This window comes from Erinaceus europaeus, chromosome 21 (assembly GCF_950295315.1).
Source record: "Erinaceus europaeus chromosome 21, mEriEur2.1, whole genome shotgun sequence".
Classification (NCBI taxonomy): domain Eukaryota; kingdom Metazoa; phylum Chordata; class Mammalia; order Eulipotyphla; family Erinaceidae; genus Erinaceus; species Erinaceus europaeus.
This window is the reverse complement of record NC_080182.1, coordinates 27,056,689-27,080,259: the sequence shown is the minus strand read 5'-3', so window position 1 is coordinate 27,080,259 and position 23,571 is coordinate 27,056,689. Positions and strand designations below refer to the sequence as shown.

General features: G+C 39.7%; 1 protein-coding gene across 1 annotated transcript; it reads left to right on the top strand.

Moving 5' to 3' along the window:
* Positions 1-13,296: 13,296 nt before the first annotated feature.
* LOC132535335 (vomeronasal type-1 receptor 90-like) lies at positions 13,297-22,273 on the top strand. The gene is made up of 3 exons (XM_060180895.1): positions 13,297-13,373; positions 15,662-15,771; positions 21,297-22,273. Exons 1-3 carry the CDS (start codon positions 13,297-13,299, stop codon positions 22,271-22,273), a joined length of 1,164 nt encoding a protein of 387 aa, XP_060036878.1.
* Positions 22,274-23,571: the final 1,298 nt, after the last annotated feature.

Sequence of the window (23,571 nt, the reverse complement as noted above, 5' to 3'; positions counted from 1 at the left end):
GCTACGTGACTGCCTGGCTCCCTGATTCTTTTGAATTTTCTATAAATAAATAGTATCATCTGTGATCAGTGACAAACTTCACATCTGTATTCCTTTTATTTTACTTCTTCCCTTTTGCCTAACTACTGTGGCAAAGACTTAGAAGACCATGTCAATTACCAATGGTAATTGTAAGTAGTCCTTTCTGCTGCCTGACCTAAGAGACCAAGTATACAGTTCCTTACGGTTTTATAAGCTGAACATGGATCATTCTAGATTCAGTGTTAGGATGAAGGCCACTTGAGCCTTGGCATAGGCTGAGACAGCCAGCTTCAGCATCTCATTCACAATGTCCTCTCTTCTCCCTGTTTTAAAATCTGTTTCTTTCAGTTCACTTGCAGAGATGATATCTGAAACTAATTTTGAAAATCATGATATGTATATCACAAACCAAGTACTTTACCTGAGAACCCAAACAGCATGAGGGTCAAATCACACTGTTGGGGGAATCACTCAGAATCAGTAACAATCCACGGGAGGTGCCAGGAATCTGTCACCCCAGAGCAGTGCCTTACAGAGTGCAGGATGGGACTGGACTAATTGGATCTTAGGATCAGATGTGAGAACTTCTGATGGCTAACATGACTGTGGCTTCTGGTCACTCTATACAGATGTGGCAAGAGAACTAATGGGAAAGTCTTTGAGTAGGCTTCTCTTGGTGTACTAGTGGGGAAAAAAAAGTTAGCAGACAAGTACATTGCTCACTGGGGACACTGGCTCTGTCCTCCCCAGTTGGCTCCTGTCACCTTTGTGCAGACACTACAATTGCAGGTCTGCAAAGATGATTTAAACTCTGCAAGTGCTTCTCAAATGCTCAGCTCAGTAACACACGTCCACCTGGGTAAGTGTCTCTTTATTCATGCTTAGGTAAAGATAGGCTAATCAAGGCAGGAAGAAATCTGAGTCTACAGTGACGATTTTGCTATGTACAGAGTACCCAGCCTGTTCTTAACAATGCAGTAAGACTTAGAGAGTTGTTACTTGAGCATGTAATGGGATTTTTCTGATTATATTTATTTTTAAGTTGGTGATTCTTTAAAATGTTGGATAAGCTACTCATTTTTCACATGAATTACATTTTAGGTTGTTTATTTATTTGAATAAAATGAATTTCATTCAATGGTGTATAAATTCTCAAGGTATTGATATATTAATATGCTACTAATATATTAATAATATTGATTTATATTATTAGTTGTCTCATCACTTCACAATAAAACATTACTAAGTCATATTCATAATCTTGTAGAAGTGTGGGTTTTAATTTTAGATTTACCCTAACTGAATTTTGCTTCTTTTATCTCATAATTCAAATATGAATTTTATTTAATAGGTTATACCTAGTTTAAAAACAAAACTCTTTTTTTAATTTATTTTTTAAAATTTATTTTATTTATTTATTCCCTTTTGTTGCCCTTGTTGTTTTTTTTATTGTTGTTGTCGTTGTTGGATAGGACAGAAATGGAGAGAAGGAGGGGAAGACAGAGAGGAGGAGAGAAAGATAGACACCTGCAGACCTGCTTTACCACCTGTGAAACGACTCCCTTGCAGGTGGGGAGCCAGGGTTAGAACCGGGATCCTTATGCCAGTCCTTGTGCTTTGCGCCACCTGCGCTTAGCCCACTGCACTACAGCCCGACTCCCTAAAAACAAAACTCTATACCTTCAAGAAATGTCTTATAAAGAATCCAACTTCAGGTTTCTATCAAATACCTAAGTATATATTTTAGGAAGACCACTCATGTGCCTGTTTCAATTTCACAGATTTCAAATAAATACCGTTGACATTTTAAACTAGTACTTTAGCATATAGGAAATCGAAAATCAGAGAACTTAAACCAAGGCAGCAATTACACTAAAAAGAAAGAAAAGTCCTATGATTTTGTCAATATTTTCTATTTTTATTTTATAAATAAAATATTAAAAAAGAAAGGAAACAAAGTGATCTTCTGCCTCACTCAAATTTGAGAATATCATCTCTTAGACCTGGTGGGGGGGAAAGTCTGTGGTTGTCTGCCTTTGTCCTCTGCATTAGTCCCTATCACATATCCGTTCTTCTTTTTCTGACAAAGAACATGACCAACCATAGTAAAGTTAGGACATTTGAGTCCCTTCAGGATTAGCAATCTTTCCTTTAGTTTTAGACATTTTCTCACAAAATGGACTGTTAATGGGGGAAAAAGGAAGGAAGGAAGGAAGGAAGGTAGAAAGAAAGAAAGAAAGAAAGGTGAACCAATCACCCTCTCTTATTACTAAGATGAAGAAATTGTGATTTTTAAAATAAAGTAAAAGACTTTTGGTAAGAAAGCTCAAAAGTGTTCTTAGTTAGACTGTGGGTTCATCAAGGAAACATATTTTAATTCAGAATAGCTCAGTTTGCCCTTAAGATATCACAAGGATTTTCCTGTTTCTTTTCTTTGCAATTGATTCTCTGTCTCTGGCTTTTCTCTGGATCTACTGTCTTCATCCTATAAAGGTTTCATGGACAAAGAAATACTCTGCATTTTTCCTTACCATTCTTTCAATTAGCAAAAACTAAAGTGCAATAGTTGTCCCAAAAACTTTGCAGGGTTGGGGGTGGGGGGAGTACTGTTGGACAAATGTTCCTCAAGTTGCTTTTTCATTCTCCAAGAGTTTATCTGGATCTCAGATATCTCTCTCCACAGAACCAACATCTGTGACCAACATAGTGATCACTTAATTTTCCTGTCAGCTCATTCTTAATAGTGTCCCAGCAGTTAAAACAGTGCCACAAGATGGAGCATTTGCACAATATACCCAAGGCCTCAGATGAACTTACACAATGATGATTAATCTCACCACCCCAAAATGTTTATGCATTTGTTGTAGTTAATGAAAAAAAGGTGATGTAGACAAAAAGATTTGACTTGTGGATCACAATAAACTAAAGGATGTTCTTTCATGTATCTAAGATATACTGTTAGCTAGTGAGCAGATCCTTAAAAATTGTCCCTGTTATAAAAATTGTGTGTGATGATACTCAGGTTCACCTTGAACTCTGTTATACTGACAAGTTCACAATTCCCATACAAGCATTTGGGATTGGCATGGTGACTGTCTTTCCCCCATTTTGTAGATAACTAGTAGGCATATTTTAGTTAAATACCAAAGGGCCTGTGACTATGCCAGTTTTTTTCCCCGAGCCTGAAATCTGATATGCAGGTGGATACAAGTTATTGATCCAGCTTTCTGTTCCTTTTCCAGCCATGACATCATCTCCCCAGACAATAACTTGGATCCAAAATTCTTTTTAGGGTGAAGAAGGAAGTAGTTCTGGCTTCTGCAATTGCTTCTGGACATGGGTGTTGGTAGGTTGATCCAGACCACCAGTCTGTTTCTGTCTTTCCCTAGTTGGGGAAGGGCTCTGGAGAGGTGAGGTTCCAGGACACACTGGTGATGTCATCTGCCCAGGAAAGTCAGATGGAATATGATAGCATCTGCAACTTGGTGGCTGAAAGGTGTTAAGATACAAAGCAGGACAAGATGATTAATTAATAAGAACTGAAAAGTAGGAATAGAGCAGATGAGAATAGGGATCTTAGGATAGGAAAGAGCTAGGAAGTCTATTTTAGGTATGTTGAAAGGGGCCCATGACTTCCATAGTTTTTGCTTGAGTTTGATACCTAAACACAAAGGTGGACAAAAATATTGTCTAGGAAGATGGTGTCAGAGCTGAGAATAGAACTATAAAGCTGGACTAGGGTAGAAAGTAGCTCCCAAACTTGAAGAAAATATATAAACAAAATTAACTGCTTACCTCCTCCACCTGACCCTGGGTCTACCTATATTCATATGCAGCACAGAAGCCTGTGTAACCTCTGAGTCCCTGTCAGTCTGAGCTCCCAGTCCATGGTCACAGCTAGGAACATTCTAGACTACACTCATTTCAGGACCAATCATCCTTGAGTGGCAGAGTAGGGTGACCCATCCTCCCTTCAATGAGTGGGGCAGTCCTTACCCTTGCTGCTCTATAGTGAGGGCAAGATCCTGGAGAGACCCCCCCCCCCCAAGAAAGCTTATGATGACGTTACTGATGGAGGTGGCCAGTGATAGTGATGGTATTATTCCTGTTTTTCTTCTCAGATATTTAGTGCACGATTCTTCCCCCATAAAGATGAACGCCAAAGGCAGGTTTTCCACATTCACTGTCTTAAGAAATGCCTTTTTCTCTGAAGTGGGTATTGGCATCTCAGCTAACACCACTCTGCTCTTTCACATTCTCATGTTCTTTCTTCAGTGCAGACTCAAACCCACTGACCTATCCATCAGTCACTTGGCCCTAGTCCATATACTGATGCTGCTCACAGTGAGGTTTATGGCTACTGATACGCATAAATCTCCAGGTGTTTGGGATGGTCTCAAATGCAAAGTGGTTCTCTACACATACAGAGTGATGTGGGGCCTCTCCATTAGTACCACCTGTCTGCGGAGCATCTTCCAGGCCATCACGCTCAGCCCCAGAAGCTCCTATTTAGCCAAATTCAAGCATAAATCTTCATGGCACAGTCTGTATTCCTTTAGTTTCCTCTGTGTCTTGAATATGTTAACTAGTGTTAGCTTCTTATTCTCCACTGTTGCTCCATTTAACGTGACCTCAGCCAGTCTGATGTTTGTCACTGAATCCTGCTCACTTTCTCCCCTAAGTTATTCCTTTAAGCACTTCTTTTCCACGTTGGTAACATTTTGGGGTGTCTCCTTCATAGGCCTCATGGCCCTCTCTAGTGGGTACATGGTGAATCTCCTGTGCAGACACAGGAGGCAGACCCAATATCTCCATAGAACTAACGTTTTCCCCAGAACAATCCCAGAAGAAAAGGCTATCAAGATCATTCTGTGGCGCCTGGCTTTCTTTGTGGTCATGTATGTTTTTGATTCCATTACCTCCTTCTCCCTAGTATTCCTGTGGAACAATGACCAAATTTTTTTGTGTTTCCAGATGTTAATAAACAATGACTATGCTACTATCAGTCCTTTCATGCTAATCTGTACTGATAAACGGATAATAATGCTCTCTATGTCCTAGAGGGGAAGTATGGAAAATTATAACCATTCTCTAATAGATAAATTTATGATGAATTAGTGCCCTAACTTCAAAACTTTTTTTTTTTTCTCCAGGAATACTGCTTGGGCCTGGTGCCAGCACTACAAATCCACTGCTCCTGGCAGCCATTTTTTCCATGTTACTGGATAGGACAGAAAGATATTGAGAGGGGAGAGAAATATCGAAATGGAGAAAGATAGACACCTGCAGATCTACTTCACTTAAAGTTCACTTAAAGTGAACCCCCTGTAGGTGCGGAGTGGGGTGCTCAAGCCTGGATCCTTGCATGGGGCCTTGCACTTAGTACTGTGTGTGCTTAACTGGATGCACCACCGCCTGCCCCTCCCACTTCAAAACTTTTTATAATTGGTACAAAATATTCTCTTGGTCTTGGTTAAAATATTTACATGTGTGTTTGTTCTATTCATCCCAATTGCTTTTATATTATTGCTGAGAAGAATTGATGTGTAGTGTTCAATTACTATTAGGTGTGCAACAAAGCATTTGCATATTCTAATACATTGTGAAGTGATAGACATACTGAGTCCAGTTATCATCTATCAGCATAAAAAAGCATGGAATGGGGAGTCGGGCAGTAGCGCAGCGGGTTAAGCGCAGGTGGCGCAAAGGCAAAGGATCCCAGTTCAAGACCCGAATCCCCACCTGCGGGGGCGTCGCTTCACAAGCGGTGAAGCAGGTCTGCAGGTTTCTATCTTTCTTTCCCCCTGTCTGTCTTCCCCTCCTCTCTCCATGTCTCTCTGTCCTATCCAACAACGACGACATCAATAACAACAAGTACAACAATAAAAAAACAACAAGGGAAAAAAAAAGGGAATAAGTAATTTTTTTTTTTTTTTTTTGCCGGCATCCTGATGACACCTGGAACCTGGTGACTGAAAAGAGAGTTAACATACAAAGCCAAACAAATTGTTGAGCAATCATGGACCCAAAGCTTGGAAAAGTGGAGAGGAAGTATTAGGGAGGTATTCACTGCAAACTCTAGTGTACTTCTGCTTTCTTACTTTGGTGCCATACTCCAAACTCAGTCAATTTCTGCTTTGCGTTTCTAATTCTTTTTTTTTTTTTTACATGCATAACATTCCCCAGATTCCCATTTAACAATACAACCCCCACTATTTCATTCATCATTTTTCATGGACCTGTATTCTCCCCACCCACTCACCCACCCACCCCAGAGTCTTTTACTTTGGTGTAATACTCCAATTCCATTTCAGGTTCGACTTGTGTTTTCTTTTCTAATCTTGTTTTTCAACTTCGGCCTGAGAGTGAGATCATCCCGTATTCATCCTTCTGTTTCTGACTTATTTCGCTCAACATGATTTTTTCAAGGTCCACCCAAGATCGGCTGAAAACGGTGAAGTCACCATTTTTTACAGCTGAGTAGTATTCAGAACACAACTTGCTCAGCCACTCATCTGTTGTTGGACACCTGGGTTGCTTCCAGGTTTTGGCTATTACAAATTGTGCTGCCAAGAACATATGTGTACACAGATCTTTTTGGATGGATGTGTTGGGTTCCTTAGGATATATCCCCAGGAGGGGAATTGCAGGGTCATAGGGTAGGTCCATTTCTAGCCATCTGAGAGTTCTCCAGACTGTTCTCCACAGAGGTTGGACCAATTGACATTCCCACCAGCAGTGCAGGAGGGTTCCTTTGACCCCACACCCTCTCCAGCATTTGCTGCTGTTACCTTTTCTGATGTGTGACATTCTCACAGGAGTGAAGTGATATCTCATTGTTGTCTTGATTTGCATTTCTCTGACAATCAGAGACTTGGAGCATTTTTTCATGTGTTTCTCAGCCTTTTGGATCTCTTCTGTGGTGAATATTCTGTCCAAGTCCTCCCCCCATTTTTGGATGGGGTTATTTGTTGTCTTGTTGTTGAGTCTGGCAAGCTCTTTATATATGTTGGTTATTAAACTCTTATCTGATGTATGGCATGTAAAGATTTTCTCCCATTCTGTGAGGGGTCTCTTGATTTGGGTAGTGGTTTCTTTTGCTGTGAAGAAGCTTTTTAATTTGATGTAGTCCCATAGGTTTATACTTGCCTTAGTCTTCCTTGTAATTGGATTCGTTTCATTGAAGATGTCCTTAAAATATATGCGGAAAAAAGTTCTGCCAATATTTTCCTCTAAGTATCTGATAGTTTCTGGTCTAACATCCAAGTCCTTGATCCACTTGGAATTTACTTTTGTATTTGGTGAAATACAGTGATTCAGTTTCATTCTTCTGCATGTTTCAACCCATTGTTTCCAACACCATTTGTTGAAGAGACTCTGCTTCCCCCATATAATAGTCTGGGCTCCTTTGTCAAAGATTAGATGTCCATACGTGTGGGGCCTCATTTCTGGGCTCTCAATTCTATTCCACTGGTCAGTGTGTCTGTTCATGTTCCAGTACCAAGCAGTTTTGATGACAATGGCCCTATAATACAGTTTGAGATCTGGCAGTGTGATGCCTCCGGTTCCGTTCTTTTTTCTCAAGATTGTTTTGGCAATTCTAGGTCTTTTCTGGTTCCAGATAAACATTTGTAGCATTTTTTCTATTCTCCTAAAAAATGTGCTTGGGATCTTGATGGGGATAGCATTAAATTTGTAGATGGCTCTGGGTAGTATATTCATTTTGATGATGTTAATTCTTCCAACCCATGAACATGGAATATCTTTCCACTTCTTTGTGTCTTTTTCAATTTCTTTGAGTAGTGACTCATAATTTTCAGTATACAAGTCTTTCACTTCTTTGGTTAGGTTTATTCCTAGATATTTTATTGTTTTTGTTGCTATAGAAAAAGGAACTGATTTCTGGATTTCAATTTCTTCTTAGTGTTTGCATAGAGGAATGCCACTGACTTTTGAATGTTAATTTTATAGCCTGACACATTACTGTATTGCCTGATGATTTCCAAAAGCTTCTTGCTGGATTCCTTAGGTTTTTCCATGTATACTATCACGTCATCTGCAAATAAGGACAGTTTGACTTCTTCTCTTCCAATATGTATGCCTTTAATTCCTTGCTCCTGCCTGATTGCTATGGCAAGAACTTCCAACACTATGTTGAATAGTAATGGTGATAGTGGGCAGCCCTGTCTAGTACCTGATCTGAGGGGAAATGCTTCCAGTTTTTTACCATTGAGTATGATGTTGGCTGTAGGTTTGCTATATATAGACTCCACTATCTTCAGGAATTTTCCATCTATTCCTATTTTTTGTAGTGTTTTGATCATAAAGGGATGTTGTATTTTGTCAAAGGCTTTCTCTGCATCTATTGATATGACCATGTAGTTTTTGGTCTTGCTTTTGTTGATGTGGTGGATCACATTGATTGATTTACGTATATTAAACCAACCTTGCATGCCTGGGATAAACCCCACTTGGTCATGATGAACAATTTTTTTGATATACTGCTGTATCGGTTGGCTAGAATTTTGTTCAATATTTTCGCATCTATGTTCGTCAGAGATATTGGTCTGTAGTTTTCTTTTTTGGTTGTGTCCTTGTTTGCTTTTGGTATCAGGGTGATGTTGGCTTCATAGAAGCTGGCAGGGAGTATTCCAGTGTCTTCAATCTTCTGGAAGACTTTTAAAAGTAGAGGTATTAGTTCTTCTTTGAAAGTTTTGTAGAATTCATTTGTAAAACCATCTGGTCCAGGACTTTTATTTTTGGGAAGATTTTTGATAACTGTTTCAATTTCATTAGCTGTGATGGGCCTGTTCATGTTATCCACTTCCTCTTTACTTAGTTTTGGAAGTTGGTAGGTATCTAGGAAATCATTCATTTCTTCCAGGTTATCTAGCTTGGTGGCATATAGTTGTTCATAGAAGCCTCGCATGATATGTTGAATTTCTGCAGTGTCTGTTGTGATTTCTCCTCTTTCATTTAGAATCTGATTTATTTGGGTCTTCTCCCTTTTTTGTTTTGTGAGTCTGGCTAAAGGTTTGTCGATTTTGTTTACTCTTTCGAAGAACCAACATTTACTTTCATTGATCTTTTGTATGGTTTTCCTATTCTCAATGTTATTTATTTCTGCCCTAACTTTAGTAATTTCTGTCCTTCTGGTTGCTTTAGGATTCCTTTGTTGTTCTTCTTCTAGGTCTTTAAGATGTGCAATCAGGCTGTTTATTTGTGCCTTTTCTTGTTTCCTAATGTGTGCTTGTATAGCTATGAACTTCCCTCTTAGGACTGCTTTAGCTGTGTCCCAAATATTTTGATAGCTTGTGTCTTCATTTTCATTGAACTCTCGAAACATTTTGATTTCTTCCTTGATTTCCTCTTTGACCCAAAAGTTGTTAAGAAGTGTACTGTTGAGCTTCCACATTTTGGCACTGTTACTAATCTTTTGTTGATTGTTAAGTGTTAGTTTAATTCCACTGTGGTCTGAGAAGATGCTTGGGATGATTTCAGTGCTCTTGAATAGGCTGATGCTGTCTTTGTGGCCTAACATATGGTCTATCCTTGAGAATGATCCATGTGGATTTGAGTAAAATGTGTATTCCAGTTTCTTGGGATGAATGACTCTGAAAATGTCCAATGGTTCTAGTTTATCTATGTCTTCATTTAGCTCCCTTATGTCTTTACTGATTTTCTTCCTGGATGATCTGTCAAGTTGAGATAGTGGGGTGTTGAAGTCCCCTACTATGATTGTGTTACTGTTAATATATTGCTGTAGCTCTTTCAGTAGAAGTTTGATGTATTTAAATGGCTTCTTATTGGGTGCATAGATATTAATAATTGTTAAGTCCTCTTGATTGACTGATCCTCTGAGCATTAAGTAGTGTCCATTCCTATCTTTTTTAATCTTACCTATTTTAAAGTCTATCATGTCAGATATGAGAATAGCTGTTCCTGCCCTTTTTTGTGGGCCATTGGCTTGAATGATAGTTTTCCATCCTTTCACTTTAAGTCTGTGTTTGTCTTGTTGCGTTAGGTGAATTTCCTGTAGACAACATATTGTTGGGTTGTGTTTTCTGATCCATCTTCCTACTCTGTGTCTTTTAATAGGTGAATTCAGGCCATTGACATTTATTGATATCAAAGATTGAAGATATTTTAACGCCATTCTTGTAGAGTTTTAGAGTGTTTTGATATATGTCCTATTTGTGGTGGTCTGGTTGTTTATAGGAGACCTTTCAGAACTTCTTTCAGGGCAGGCTTGGTGATGGTTGCTTCCTTCAACTGTTGCTTGTCTGAGAAGGTTTTGATGCTTCCATCTAGTCTGAATGACAATCTAGCAGGATATAGTATTCTTGGCTGAAAGCCTTTCTCATTGAGCACTCGATAGATATCTTGCCATTCTCTTCTGGCCTGTAGTGTTTGTATGGAGAAGTCTGCTGCTAATCTTATGGGTTTTCCTTTGTAGGTGACTCTTTGTTTTTCTCTTGCAGCCTTCAGGATCCTTTCTTTATCCTTATTCCTTTCCAATCTAAGTATGACATGTCTTGGTGTCTTTAGGTCTGGGTTAATTCTGTTTGGGACCCTCTGGGCTTCTTGAATCTTTATGTCTTTGGTGTTGTCTAGACTAGAGAAATTTTCAGCTATTATGGCCTGGAGAATGCTTTCTTCCTCCCCTTCTCTTTCTTCCTCTGGTAAGCCAATAATGCGTATATTGTTTCTTTTGAAGTCATCCCATAGGTCTCTGTTGTTGTTTTCAGCATCTCTTAATCTCTTTTTGAGATCTCTTACTTCTTTTTTAGTTGTCTCTAATTCATCCTCAATCTTGCTAATTCTGTCTTCAGCCTCATTGATTCTATTCTCTCTGCCCTCTACTGCTTTCTGGAGTTCATTTATTTTGTTGCCCTTCTCTGATACTGTTTTAGCTTGTTCAGCTAGTTGCCTTCTTAGCTCAGCGATTTCAGCTTTCAGCTCTCTAATAACCATGAGATAATTAGAATTTTCTTCCATATTCTCATTTGTTGTTCCTGCATTTCTGATTACAATTTTTTCAAATTCTTTACTCACTCCTGTTATTATTTCCTTGGCTAATGTTTGGATGTTGAACTCGTTGTTTTGTGCTTCACCCTCTGGAGGACTTTTAGTTGGACTCTTGTCCTGGTTCGAGTCTCCAATATTTTTTCTTGTTGTTTTAACCATTTTATATAAGTTAACAGTTTTTTCAATCCCTGAGTTGGAGTTCAGTGGTGTAAAAGCCTTTTTTTTTTCCCCTTTAGGCTATGGGAGCCTGAGGGCTTTTAAACTATCAATAGGCTTCTTAGCTTAATCACTGACTCCTGACCAAGAGATAAAGCAGGTTGTGGCAGAGATAATCCAATTTTTATGCAAAGAGACTTTCACAGCCCCTCAGCTATGCCACCGAGGTATAGGTCTTCTCCTGAGTTTCCCGGTTAGATCTCTGTACCCTGGTGTCCCTCCCTTTTGCTGCTCCAGATTCTGAGGGTAGTAGCAATGAAGACTCAGAGTTGCACTTGGTGAGTCTCTGGGGAGTCCTTTCCTCCCTTCAGCTGTCCCCTTGTTGGTGGAGCAGACTGGAGGTGGTGTCTCCACTGACAAACTGTTGAACTGTTAGCAGTCACTTAATCTCTCCTTAGGCCCCTCTCTCCTCTCTGTCACCAGCCACGCGTGTTTGTACTCACGGGTGATTTACTGGGTTTCTGTGGTCATTCTAGTCCTGTCTTGTTTCGGTCCGGGTGGTCTCCTCTGGTATTCCTAGTTGATCTGGGAGAGGAGAGGAGAGGAGAGAAAGCGATCTGCTGCTCGTAGCTCCGCCTCCGGAAGTCGAATCCAGTAATTTTTTTTAAAAGCACGGAATATATGTGATATACTGGACCAAAGAAGATGGCTCTGGGGAGGGAGGAGGTGAAACAATCCTTGAGGTCCTGGTGGAAGCTGGTGAAAAAGTCCCAAACACCTATCAGGAAAAGATGAGAAATTGTACCTACATGGCAACAACTGCTCATAAACAGCCATATGTCCCCCCAAAAAACGATTTGAAAAAACAATGAAGTTATATTTTTACTGTTAAGCTTTTTTATGTGTAGCAACATAAAATAACACATAAAGCTATATTGCCTTCAGTTGTACAACATGACAATCAAATGGAAGAATCACAATGATTTATTTACCATTCCCCATGATGAAAAAAAAAACACCTTTTCTCTTGGTGAGAAAGTTTTATATGTACACCTTTGACACCTTTCTGTGTTCCATACAATATTATTGCCTATTGTCCTATTGTCAAGGTCACTGACATGAAGGGATGAATTCAAAGCTGTCAAGACAAGTTAGAGGGGTGAGACATAACAGCGAAATGCAATGTGACAGCCTGACTGGATTCAAGAACAAAAACAGCATGTTATATTTAAATACTTGTAAAACCAAAGCTTTAATTCAGATAATATTACTGTACTAATATAATGTCTCCTTCATAAAATTTGCAACTTATTGATAGGTATCTACCATTCTAAAAAATTATTAAGAATCCATCTGAGGAACTGCCAGATCTAAAACTGGGTCAATTAGGAAAACCAATCATGTAGTGATGGTACTGAACTAAAATCCATAGGACAAGAGAACTATCTGTAAGTCTGTCTTGATGTAAGTAAACAATTTCATAAGTAGTTATGTAGGTGATGGAAAGCTCTCTGTTGATTTATTTTTATTTTTTTGTTTTATTTATTTTAGAGACAGAGAGAGACTGAGGAGAGGAGAGAGAGTTGGAGAGAGACCTGCAGCACTGCTTTATAATTCTTGAAGCTTTCCCCCCAGTAGGTGGAGACAAGGGTTTGATGTGGGTCCTTACACAGTGTAACTTGTGTGCTCTGCTGGCTGCACCACCACCTAGCCCCCACTAGCATGACTCTTTCTACAGCAAGTTTTTAATGACTGGATGTGTAAGAATAAACATGAGGAAATTATCCTTTAGCAAGAATCACAGTAACGATTAGTGAAGACAAAACATACTGATGAATGCAAAATGTATTGAGTGAAAGCATGGTAATAAAACCTGACAGTTTCTAAGCTAAGGCACTTTTAGTTTACATTTGAGAAAGTTTGAAATTAGAAATTTAACCATAAGGATGAGGATAAATCAATTCTTACAGGGATGCTCACAGAAAGGAAAGTCCACATAAATGAACAGGAAAAGTATCGAGTAAATTATTTAATAAACAACCTGACCACTTAGAAAAGCATCAAGAAAAAGACCTAAAAATCACCAGGAGGATGGAGGAAGTTAAAGTGAGGGCAGAAATTAATGAAATAGAAAAGAATAATGAAATGAGAGCTGATTCTTTGGAAGGGTAACTGAAATAGATAAGCAACAAGATAACACACTAGGTAAAAAAAGTGAAAGTTATTGCCGGGCTGGCTAGCTTCCCAGGCAGCGGCGCAATCTAAGCCAAGCCCTAATCACAATCCTGTCCTTATATATACTCGCCAAGTAGGGTGGAAACAGAATGTGACATAGAGAGGGTGGAGCGAAAAGACAGTGGTGGAAATCAGGGTGACTACAAGAGGGGGCGGAGCAAAAAAGACATCACGAGCCAGTGGGGATTACACCAATGCCCTGCAGGCAGGGCGGTGCTTAGTTAAGAGTACCCAAACACATTCTACAAAACTAACATAGTCTGATCTCCAAAGTAGGAAAAGACTCTACCAAGAAAAGCAAAAATCAGTAGTCCAGGAGGTGGTGCAGTGGATATAGCATTGTACTCTCAAGCATGAGGTTCTGAGTTCAGTCCCTAGCAGCACATGTACCAGAGTGATGTCTAGTTCCTTCTCTCTCTCCTCCTATTTTTCTCATTAGTAAATAAAATTAAAAAAATAAAATAAAAACATAGGCTTATATCCATGATGAAAATTAATGTAAAGCTTCCTCAGTAAAATCTTGGCAAATTAAATCCAGCAACATATCCAGTGAAGAATCCACAAAGACCATGAAGGATTAGTATCTGGGAAGCAGAAATGGTATAACATGTGCAATTCAATGGAATCCACTATGATTAACAAGAGGTAACAATCACATGGTTGTGTTCATAGCTACACTATTCCCAACAGCCAAAATTTGGAATCAACCAAAATGCCCTCCAACAGATGACTGGATAAAAAAAGTTAGGGACATATAGTCAATGGAGTACTACTCAGCAAAAAAAGATGATTTTACATCTTTCGGAATAAAATGGATAGAACTGGAGAACATTATATTTAGTGAAGCAAGGAAAAAGGTAAAGGAGGGGGCCAGGTGGTGGCACAGTGGGTTAAACGCATGTGGCGTGAAGTACAAGGACTGGATTAAGGATCCCGGTTCGAGCCCCCTCGCTCCCCACCTGCAGGGGAGTCACTTCACAAGCAGTGAAGCAGGTCTGCAGGTGTCTATCTTTCTCTCCCCCGTCTTTCCCTCCTCTCTCTAGTTCTCTCTGTCCTATCCAACAATAAGGACAGCAATAATAATAATAACAACAATGATAAACAACATGGACAACAACAGCGGAAAAAAAATAGCCTCCAGGAGCAGTGCAGGCACCGAGCCTCAGTGATAACCCTGGAGGCCAAACAAAAGAGACTTAAGGAAAGTCATAGGATGGTTTCACTCATGTGGAATTTAGAGAACTGAACATACATACTTGAAACATACTAACACACTACAACCCATATTTATTTTTTCCTTTTTTAAAATTATTTTTATATTTTTATATTACAGAATTACATGTTGACAGAGATTTGAATCCACACCATACCCACCCCCCACCAGAGTTCTGAATCTTCACTCTTGCCACTGCAGTCCACCACAGTTCCCCTAAAGTTGTAGACAGGGGCCGACCATCTTCTCTACAACTATCTGTCCGCATTTATACATAGTTGTCCCTTCTTTTCCTGATTCAATCCTCTCTTTCCCTCTATGCCATTCATGACGTCATAACTACCTCCATATGTCCCTCTCTTTTTCCTTCTCTCTCTCTGGGTGCTGACGGAGCTGGAGTTCAGAGTCCTCTTATCTTCATCCTATCACTTCTCCCCCACTGGGAGTGTGGATCTAGGTTGTTTTTTGGGGAGCAGAAGGTGGGAGTTCTGACTTCTATAGCTGCTTCTCCGCTGAGCATGGGCATTGATAGGTCGATCCATAACCCCAGCCTGTTTCTATCTTTCCCTAGTGGGCCAGAGCTTTGGAGATGTGAGTGTCCAGGACACATTGGTGAAGTCATCTGTCCAGAAAAATCAGGGGTGGAGTCATGGTAACATCTGCAGCCTGGTGTCTAGAAGGTGTCATGACCTAAGCTGAGGCAAGATGGTTAATGAACAGAAACTACAAAGTCAGAGCAGATGGGAGTAGGGACTTTAGGGTAGAAGAAAGCTAGGAGAACCATTTTAGGCATGTTCATGGGGGCATACAAGCTAGCCTGAGGTTGGATGAGAATACTGTCTGAGAGAATGGAAAGTTCCTGCTGGTCTGAGCTTATAGCTCATGTCACATCTGAGGAACACTGCAGGCTACACTCATTTCAGAACCAGTTTTTTTCAAGTGGCAGGGCAGGATACCCCCAGCCTCCCTTCAGAGACTGGGGTTATCCATACCGTCATGGCTTTATAGGACAGCCAAGGTCCTGAGAGGGCCCATAAGACACTGTTACTTATGGAAGCGACCAGTCAACCCCTATGTAGACTATGGAAAACTACAGTGGTTACCTATAGTGGTGGGAGGTGAGCACAGACTTTTGGTGGAGGGAAATGTGTGAAATTTTAATCCTATTAATTTATATTCTTATAAATCACTATTAATGTGACATGTTAGGGAGAAAATAGATTTAATATTCAAGTTCAGACAATATTTTTTGTCCAACTCCATGTTAGTTATCAAACTCAAGTAAAAACTACAATAGTCATAGGCCCCTAGGAACAACTAAAATATACTTCCTTGCTTCTTTCTACCCTAAGACTCCTAGTTTCATCTGTTCTATTCCTATTTTTTGTTTCCTGTTCATTGATCATCTTATCCAGCTTTGATGGCCTTTGAGCTATCAAGTTGCAAATGGTACCCTAATTTCATCCTTACTTCCCTGGGAAGGCAACTTCACCAATGTGTCCCAGAACTTCACCTCTCCAGAGCCCTACCCCATTAGGGAAAGACAGAAACAGGCTGGGGTATATGGATCGACTTGCCAATGTCCATGTCCAGTAAAGAAGCAACTATAGCAACCAAAACTCCCACCTTCTGCACCTTAAAAAGAACTTTGGTCCATACTTCCAGTGGGGGAGAAATAATAGTGGGAGATGACCAGAGGGCTCTGAACTCCAACTCTGTCAGAACCTGGAGAGAGAAGAGTAAAAAGAGAGGGGCAATTAGATGTAGTAATATGCATATATGCAACTTATGAATGGGTAAATATATGCAAAATATAGACAGAAGGTTGTAGAAATAATATTTAACCCGTATCTGCAACCTTAGGTGAAATGATGTAGCTTCCAATGGAGGGAATGAGGACAGAGAACTCTTGATGCTGGGAACGGTGCAGAGTTGTACCTCTATTATCTTGTAATTAAGTAAATCAATATTAAATCCTGAATAAAATTAAAATAACATAAGTGGTAGGTTACTATGGGGAAATATAATGAGGACTGCCACATTTTGAACTACCAATACTGTTTTTACTCCACAGACTCACTGAATATTAGAATTTGAAAAAATTGTTAAGGATCCCTTGACTTAGCACTCCGGTGAATAAAATAGTTTAAGAAATGTTATGTGACAATAACAAATAACAAAACTAGGACTAGAACATGATTTCTGATATCACTCAATATATATAATAGTAAATAGTAAATTATAATTTTGAATATATCATTTAATATTATATTAATATGATATTCAATAACAATCCACTAATGATAAATATATTCCATAGAAAACACATATTTAAAAAATTAAAGCCTGCAGTTCTATTTTATAGCTCATCTTATATTAGAATTGTAAAAATTCTATAATAAAATACCAAGAATGACAAAGTGAGATACTTCTAGTAAAATACTCAAAAATGCATATTATTAATTTTAAATAAGACCCTATGTCTTTGGGGACTCTATGTGCAACTTCTTTTTTTATTATCTTTATTTATTTATTAGACAGAGACAGCCAGAAATCGAGAGAGAAGAGGGAGGCAGAGAATCAGAGAGACATCTGCAGCCCTGCTATACCACTCACAAAGCTTTTCCCTTGCAAGTGGGAACCGGGGGTTCAAACCCAGGTCCTTGTACATTGTAACATGTGCACTCCACCAGGTGCACCACCACCCGGCCCCTCTATGTTCAATTTCCACCTCTGACCCTATCTTTCCTATTCGTTGTTTTTTTTATATCAAATTCATTCGCAAAGGTGACTCTCAGCTTGATTCCAAAACTTAGATGTGAAAATCATTAACTTAATCATTAAAATCATGACCAGTAACCTTCAGAAACCACATGCTCCAGGTGAAAAACAACAGAGGCTTGGGAATCCCATCCCATTATGCAAAGAGGACTGAGAACTGAGAACTCAGGAGAGGAGCCAGCAATCTCTCATCCCAGAGCAGCGCTTTACCAAGAGTGGGATGGGACAGCACTAATTGGACCTCAGGATCAAAGGATTGAACTTAGTGCTGTCTTCATAATTGCCACCCTCTGCATCCTCCAGGCCCATTTGCCAAGGGAACTGATGGAAAACTTTTCAGCCCACCTCTTCCCAGATTCTTTGTACACAGGAGAGAATAAAGTTTAGGAGAAAGTTCAGTGTTCACTGGGGACCCTATGGTTCTCTCTTCCCCAGCTGGATCTTGTCTCCTTTTTTTGCAGACACTACAATTGCAGGTCTGCAGAGAGATGAGGCAATGTCAGCCTGGCCTTTAAACTGTGCAGGATCTTCCCACAAGCACAGGTCATCACAGTCCATCTGGGTAAGTGCCCATTTTTTGTCAGACTTAGAATCAGGGTGGGCAACTCCTAGGCAGTCTCCACCGAGACTGATTGGGTCTAGCAGTGAAGTTGTCTGGGTTTTCAGCTTAGATATACAGCTCTAATAAGGTTCAGATATTGTTTTCTTTATTGAAATGGAGTTTCCTCTTACTTCTATACTTAGTTTTCAAATGCAGTAATTATTTTTTTGTTTTTGTTTTTTTAAAATATTTATTTATTCCCTTTTGTTGCCCTTGTTGTTTTATTGTTGTAGTTATCATTGTTGTCATCGTTGTTGGATAGGACAGAGAGAAATGGAGAGAGGAGGGGAAGACAGAGGGGGAGAGAAAGATAGATACCTGCTTCACCACTTGTGAAGCGACTCCCCTGCAAGTGAGGAGCTGGGGGCTCAAACCAGGATCCTTATACCGGTCCTTGCACTTTGCACTGCCATGTGCACTTAACCTGCTGTGCTACCGACCAACTCCCTAAATGCAGTAGTTTTAAAAAATGTTTTAACCCATTCATTTCATGGACTTATATAAAGAAGCTAAGGACAACTGTCATGTGATTTCACTCACATGTGGAATATAGAGAATTAAAACACATGAATTGAAAAAAATTAGTTAATCCACATTTTTTGACCCTAGAACTAAGATGATTATGATTGGGATGGTCAGGGCACAGAACTCTGGTGGTGGGAAGGATGTGGAACTACACTTCTGTTATCTTAGAATCTTAAAAATTATAATCCCCTAGTAAAATACAGAAAAATACATTTATTCTATGTATAAAGTAACATGTATATCTTCAGTACTTTTGCATTCTGACAAGCATTCTATTGTCTCTTGATTTATACTGAACACCATCTAACTCATATCACTCATAAGGAGAAGTATTAGCTCTGAGTTTTTATCAAATATACTTAGTTTTGTTTTGCTATAACAGGATTATCCTATGTTTACAAAGTAGAATTATCTTATAGGGCTGACTTTTATAAAGTATAATTATCCTATAGTAAATGCCTTTGTAGTTTTTGCTATTTAAACATATAATTTCAGAATAAAATGATGAATCTGCAAGATGGGTCACCTGCTTTATCAAGTGTACAAAATAGGTTGAAACCAGGTCTCTGCTATTGAATTACATCTCAGAATTCTGGCAACTTGGTCTCTAAGAAGAAATTAAGATGAAATTACATGTTAAAATCATTGTTTTGTTGATAGTTTTTAAAAATTTTATTAGAGATTTAATAATTATTAACAAGATTGTAAGACAACAGGGATGCGATCCCACATATTCCCACCACCAAAGTTCCATGTCCCATCCCCTCCATTGGAAGCTTCCCTGTTTCTTATCCCTCTCTGGGAGTATGGACCAAAATTCTTTATGGGGTGCAGAAGGTGGAAGGTCTGGCTTCTGTAATTGCTTGTTTGCTGGATATAGACAATGGCAGGTCAATCCATACCCCCAGCCTACTTCATTTTGTTAACAGTTTTTACTTGTCACTCCTAAATAGCAATACAAGAATTCTTTCATAGATACTTTTGCTGTCCCGCAATTAAATGCACAAATTTCCAGGTATTGTTGATATCACTTAAACATGTATTCTAGAGTTTGTGTATTTTCATTCAGTAAAATGAGGGTAAAAACAAGTGTACTGAAGAAAAAAAAGATGTGTCCTGCCTGTCTAGTATAGAACTGAATTTGTTGCTAGTATTATTTGGTGAGGAGAAAGATGATTTCTCTTCTGTATTATTTCTTCATTTACTTTTGCTTTTAAAATTACCCCTTCCATTCATTAATAATTAATATGTCCAAGCCTATAAGAATCTGACACACACACACACACACACACACACACACACACACACACACACACACACACGTGCTCTGAACTGTACTGCTTGGCTATTTCAGATTTTCTTGCAAACTATATTGTACTATGAATTTATTATGAAAGAAGAAAGAAATGTGAAATACTTTTTTTTTTTTTTAAGGGAGGATAGTGAAAACTGTCTAGCAAGAAATCCAGTCTACTGATTTCACCTACCTTTCAACCATAGAACTCAATGCTTTTCTGTGTGCTTGGAGTTCCCAAAATCCAGTGCATAATATTTGCAACCAAGTATCTAAGGGGACTCCCATTTCATTGCTTGGAAATAATAATGACACTACTTTTGACTTATCTCAGAGAATGTTGACACAATAATATCCATCATTTAGGAGCCACTTGAGCTCTAATTTATAACACTTGAAATATATAAACTATTACAACCATTTTATAAAAAGTACCTACCTATTATTCATATGATTTATGATTTTTTAAAACATTCTCCTGGATTTGCCTATTTCACAAATGCTCTGTATACAGCACTATTGTTAGATGGTGATGAGGGCAATGATTTTGCTTTTATTACCTGCACCATATTTCTTCTCCATTGTTCCCTTCCTGATTCTGCAGATGACATTGCTCCAGCACATGTGTCCTGCAGAGCAGTCGTACTACTTGTCCTATCACGGTAAGGGCCACTCCCTGCTGATGGGACGCCTGCTGTTTGAATGCCACCCCTCCTGGTTCAGTGTCAGGTAGATGACAGACGGCATGCACTAGTTATTTGTAATTTTTATTTGTGTTAGAAAAAAAAATGAGCTTTCCTTCTTTTTCAGAGAAAAGATTCCATCTTGAAGAAAATAAAACAGTATTAGAAAAAGATAGTACTAGGAAATGAGGACTCTGCCCATCATTATAAAGGAGGCACTCTATAACTAGGAATGTCTTATGTCTACACTTAAGTAGTTTCCTTGTTCTGATTCAACAAGATGTGAGTCCTTACATTATAACTGATATTAAAATGTATCCTCCTCCTTCTCCCCTCCTTCCTCTCCTCAAAGCAAATGATACAAAAGCAAAGAAAGAAAATGGCCAGTTTTATAACCTCAGCTTCATAAAAAAAGAAAGAGAGAAAGAGAGAGAGAGAGAGAGAGAGAGAGAGAGAGAGAAAGAAAGAAAGAAAGAAAGAGAGATAAAGAAAAGCATCCCATAAAATTCACATTTTTCTTTTAGAGGAGATGGGAGGCTCTGTTCGACTCGGAAGTACAGCATATCCCCCCCATAGTGGAGCAGGGAGGGGGTGGGGATGGCACCCAGGGGGTGTGAGGACGACTTGAGCACTGGAGGGAAAGAGGCAGCATCAGGATTGAACCACAAGTTGGTTGACAGCAGCAGTCCTGCGGCTTGAGATGATTGAAGCTGGCGATGTTGATGATGAGATGACTTTTTTTACTGGCTTCTTTCTCAGACTACAACTGCGTGGTTTTCCCACATAAAGATGAGCGCCAGCAGCAAGATTTCATTCTTAATGTTTTAAGATACATCTTTTACTCTGAGATTGGCATTGGGATCTCAGCTAATATCATCCTTCTTCTCTTTCACACCCTCATCTTCCTTCTCCAGTCCAGACCCAGACCTACTGACCTGGCCACTGGTCACCTGGCCTTTGTCCAAACCATTATGCTTCTCACTGGGGGTGTTATAGCCACAAACAAGTTTTGGTCCCAGGATGTTATCAATAACTTCAGTCTTATGTCTACTTTGTATATGAACAGGATGACCAGGCAACTGTCCATTCTCACCACCTGCCAGCTGAGCATCCTCCAGGCCATCACCCTCAGCCCCAGAAGCTCTTGTCTGGCTAAATTCAAACCCCAATCCTCACAACGTGTCCTGTATTCTTTCTGCTTCCTCTGGGCTTTCAGTATGTTCCCTAGTCCTCGAATACTCTCAGTTGTGTCTTCCTTTAACCACACCACAGCTGCTACTGGGGTTGTCGATGACACTTGCTCACTTCCACCCCTGAGCTATTTCATTCAACACCTATTTGCCTCACTCAAGACCTTGTTGGATGCCGTCCTTGTTGTCCTCATGGGCCTGGCTAGTGGGTACATGGCGACTCTCCTATGCAGGCACAGGAAGCAGACTCAGCATCTTCACAGCACCAGCCTTTCCCCCAGAGCATCTCCAGAAGTCAGTGCCACCCAGACCATCCTGCTGCTCATGGCTTTATTTGTGGGCGTGTACTGTTTGGATTCTGTTTTGTCCTCCTTCTCCTTAGGAATGCTGTGGAGCAATGGTTCAGTTATTTTAAGTTTCCAGAAGCTTGTGAGCTATGGCTATGCCTCCTTCAGCCCTTTGATGTTAATCTATACTGAGAAACGAATAATTGTTTTCCTAAAATCCTGTTGGGGAAAGTGCTGTAAATGCACCATCATCCAGTAAATGGTAATTTGAGCTAATATCCTATTTTTAGTACAATAAATAGTGGCATACAGAGTTTTCCTTCAGTTTAAGTTGAAGTATATAGGGGTGGACTTCTTCAGTTAAACACGCTTATTTTTCAGACTTGATGACTTAAGTGTATTCTGTCTAGCTCCACAATATAACAATCAGATCTATGTATACATGTAAAATGATTATAATAGTGTACTTATCGTGCATTACTATAAAAAATGCAAAATTTCTTTTCACTCATTGAGAAGTTTTAAGATGTTCTTTCTTGGCCACTTGCAATTTGCAACACAATACTACTGACTCTATTTGAGAAAAATGGTGGGATTTACCTCTATGGCCCTTGCACATGCAGGCTCCATTCCCTGCATCTAAGATGGCTCCCCAGATCGGTTCTGTTTAGTCACAGGACCTGCAGACTCTCTTCAGTTTCAATGTCTTGGTAACTTGAAAAATCAGCGCTCAGATTTCTTTCACACACACCATGCTGCTGTCTTGCTTTTCATTCTCATGGAGACAGAGCCCAGTGCAGTGCTCTATCACAGGGCTGCCATGGTTGGAACCTGCACTACTTTGCTCTCCTTCCCCTGTTTTTCCTTATCACTTTATGGGGGGGGGGTGGCTAATGTGTAACAACACCATTGCTGACACATGGGTAAGATTTTTTAAACTCTTCATTACAGGTGTCTGTGAAACAGGGGGCTGGGTGGTGGCACACCAAGTTAGGTGCACATATTATGAAGCACGAGGACTAGAGCAAGGATCCCAGTTTGAGGCCCCTGCCCTCTCACCTTCAGTGGAGTCAATTCACAAGCAGTGAAGCAGGTCTGCAGGTATCTCTCTGTCTTTCTCCCCCTCTATCTTGCCCTACTCTCAATTTCTCTCTGTCCAATAAGAAAGAAAGAAGGAAAATGGCCTCCAGGAGCAGTGGATTGGTAGTGCCAGCAATAAGCACCAGCAATAACCCTGGAGGGAAAAAACAGTGTCTGCAAAACACTCTGTCCCACAACCTAGGACATTTTCCAACGTCATGCACAGGACACCACCAACTCTCCATCTCTCCCTTTCTTTTCTAAGCTTCCCAAGAGTTTTTTGCTTTGTTGCAATACATCACACCCACTCCATGGTTCACCTTGTTGGTTTTATTTCCTCTTTGTGATTTCTTTCTGAAGATCCACCTGTGTGTAAGATTATTTCATATTTGCACTCCCCCCTCTTCTCTCTTCTGCGGAACTATTGTGCTATCAGCTGGCCCCCCATCTCTCTCTCTCTCTCTTTACCTATCTCCT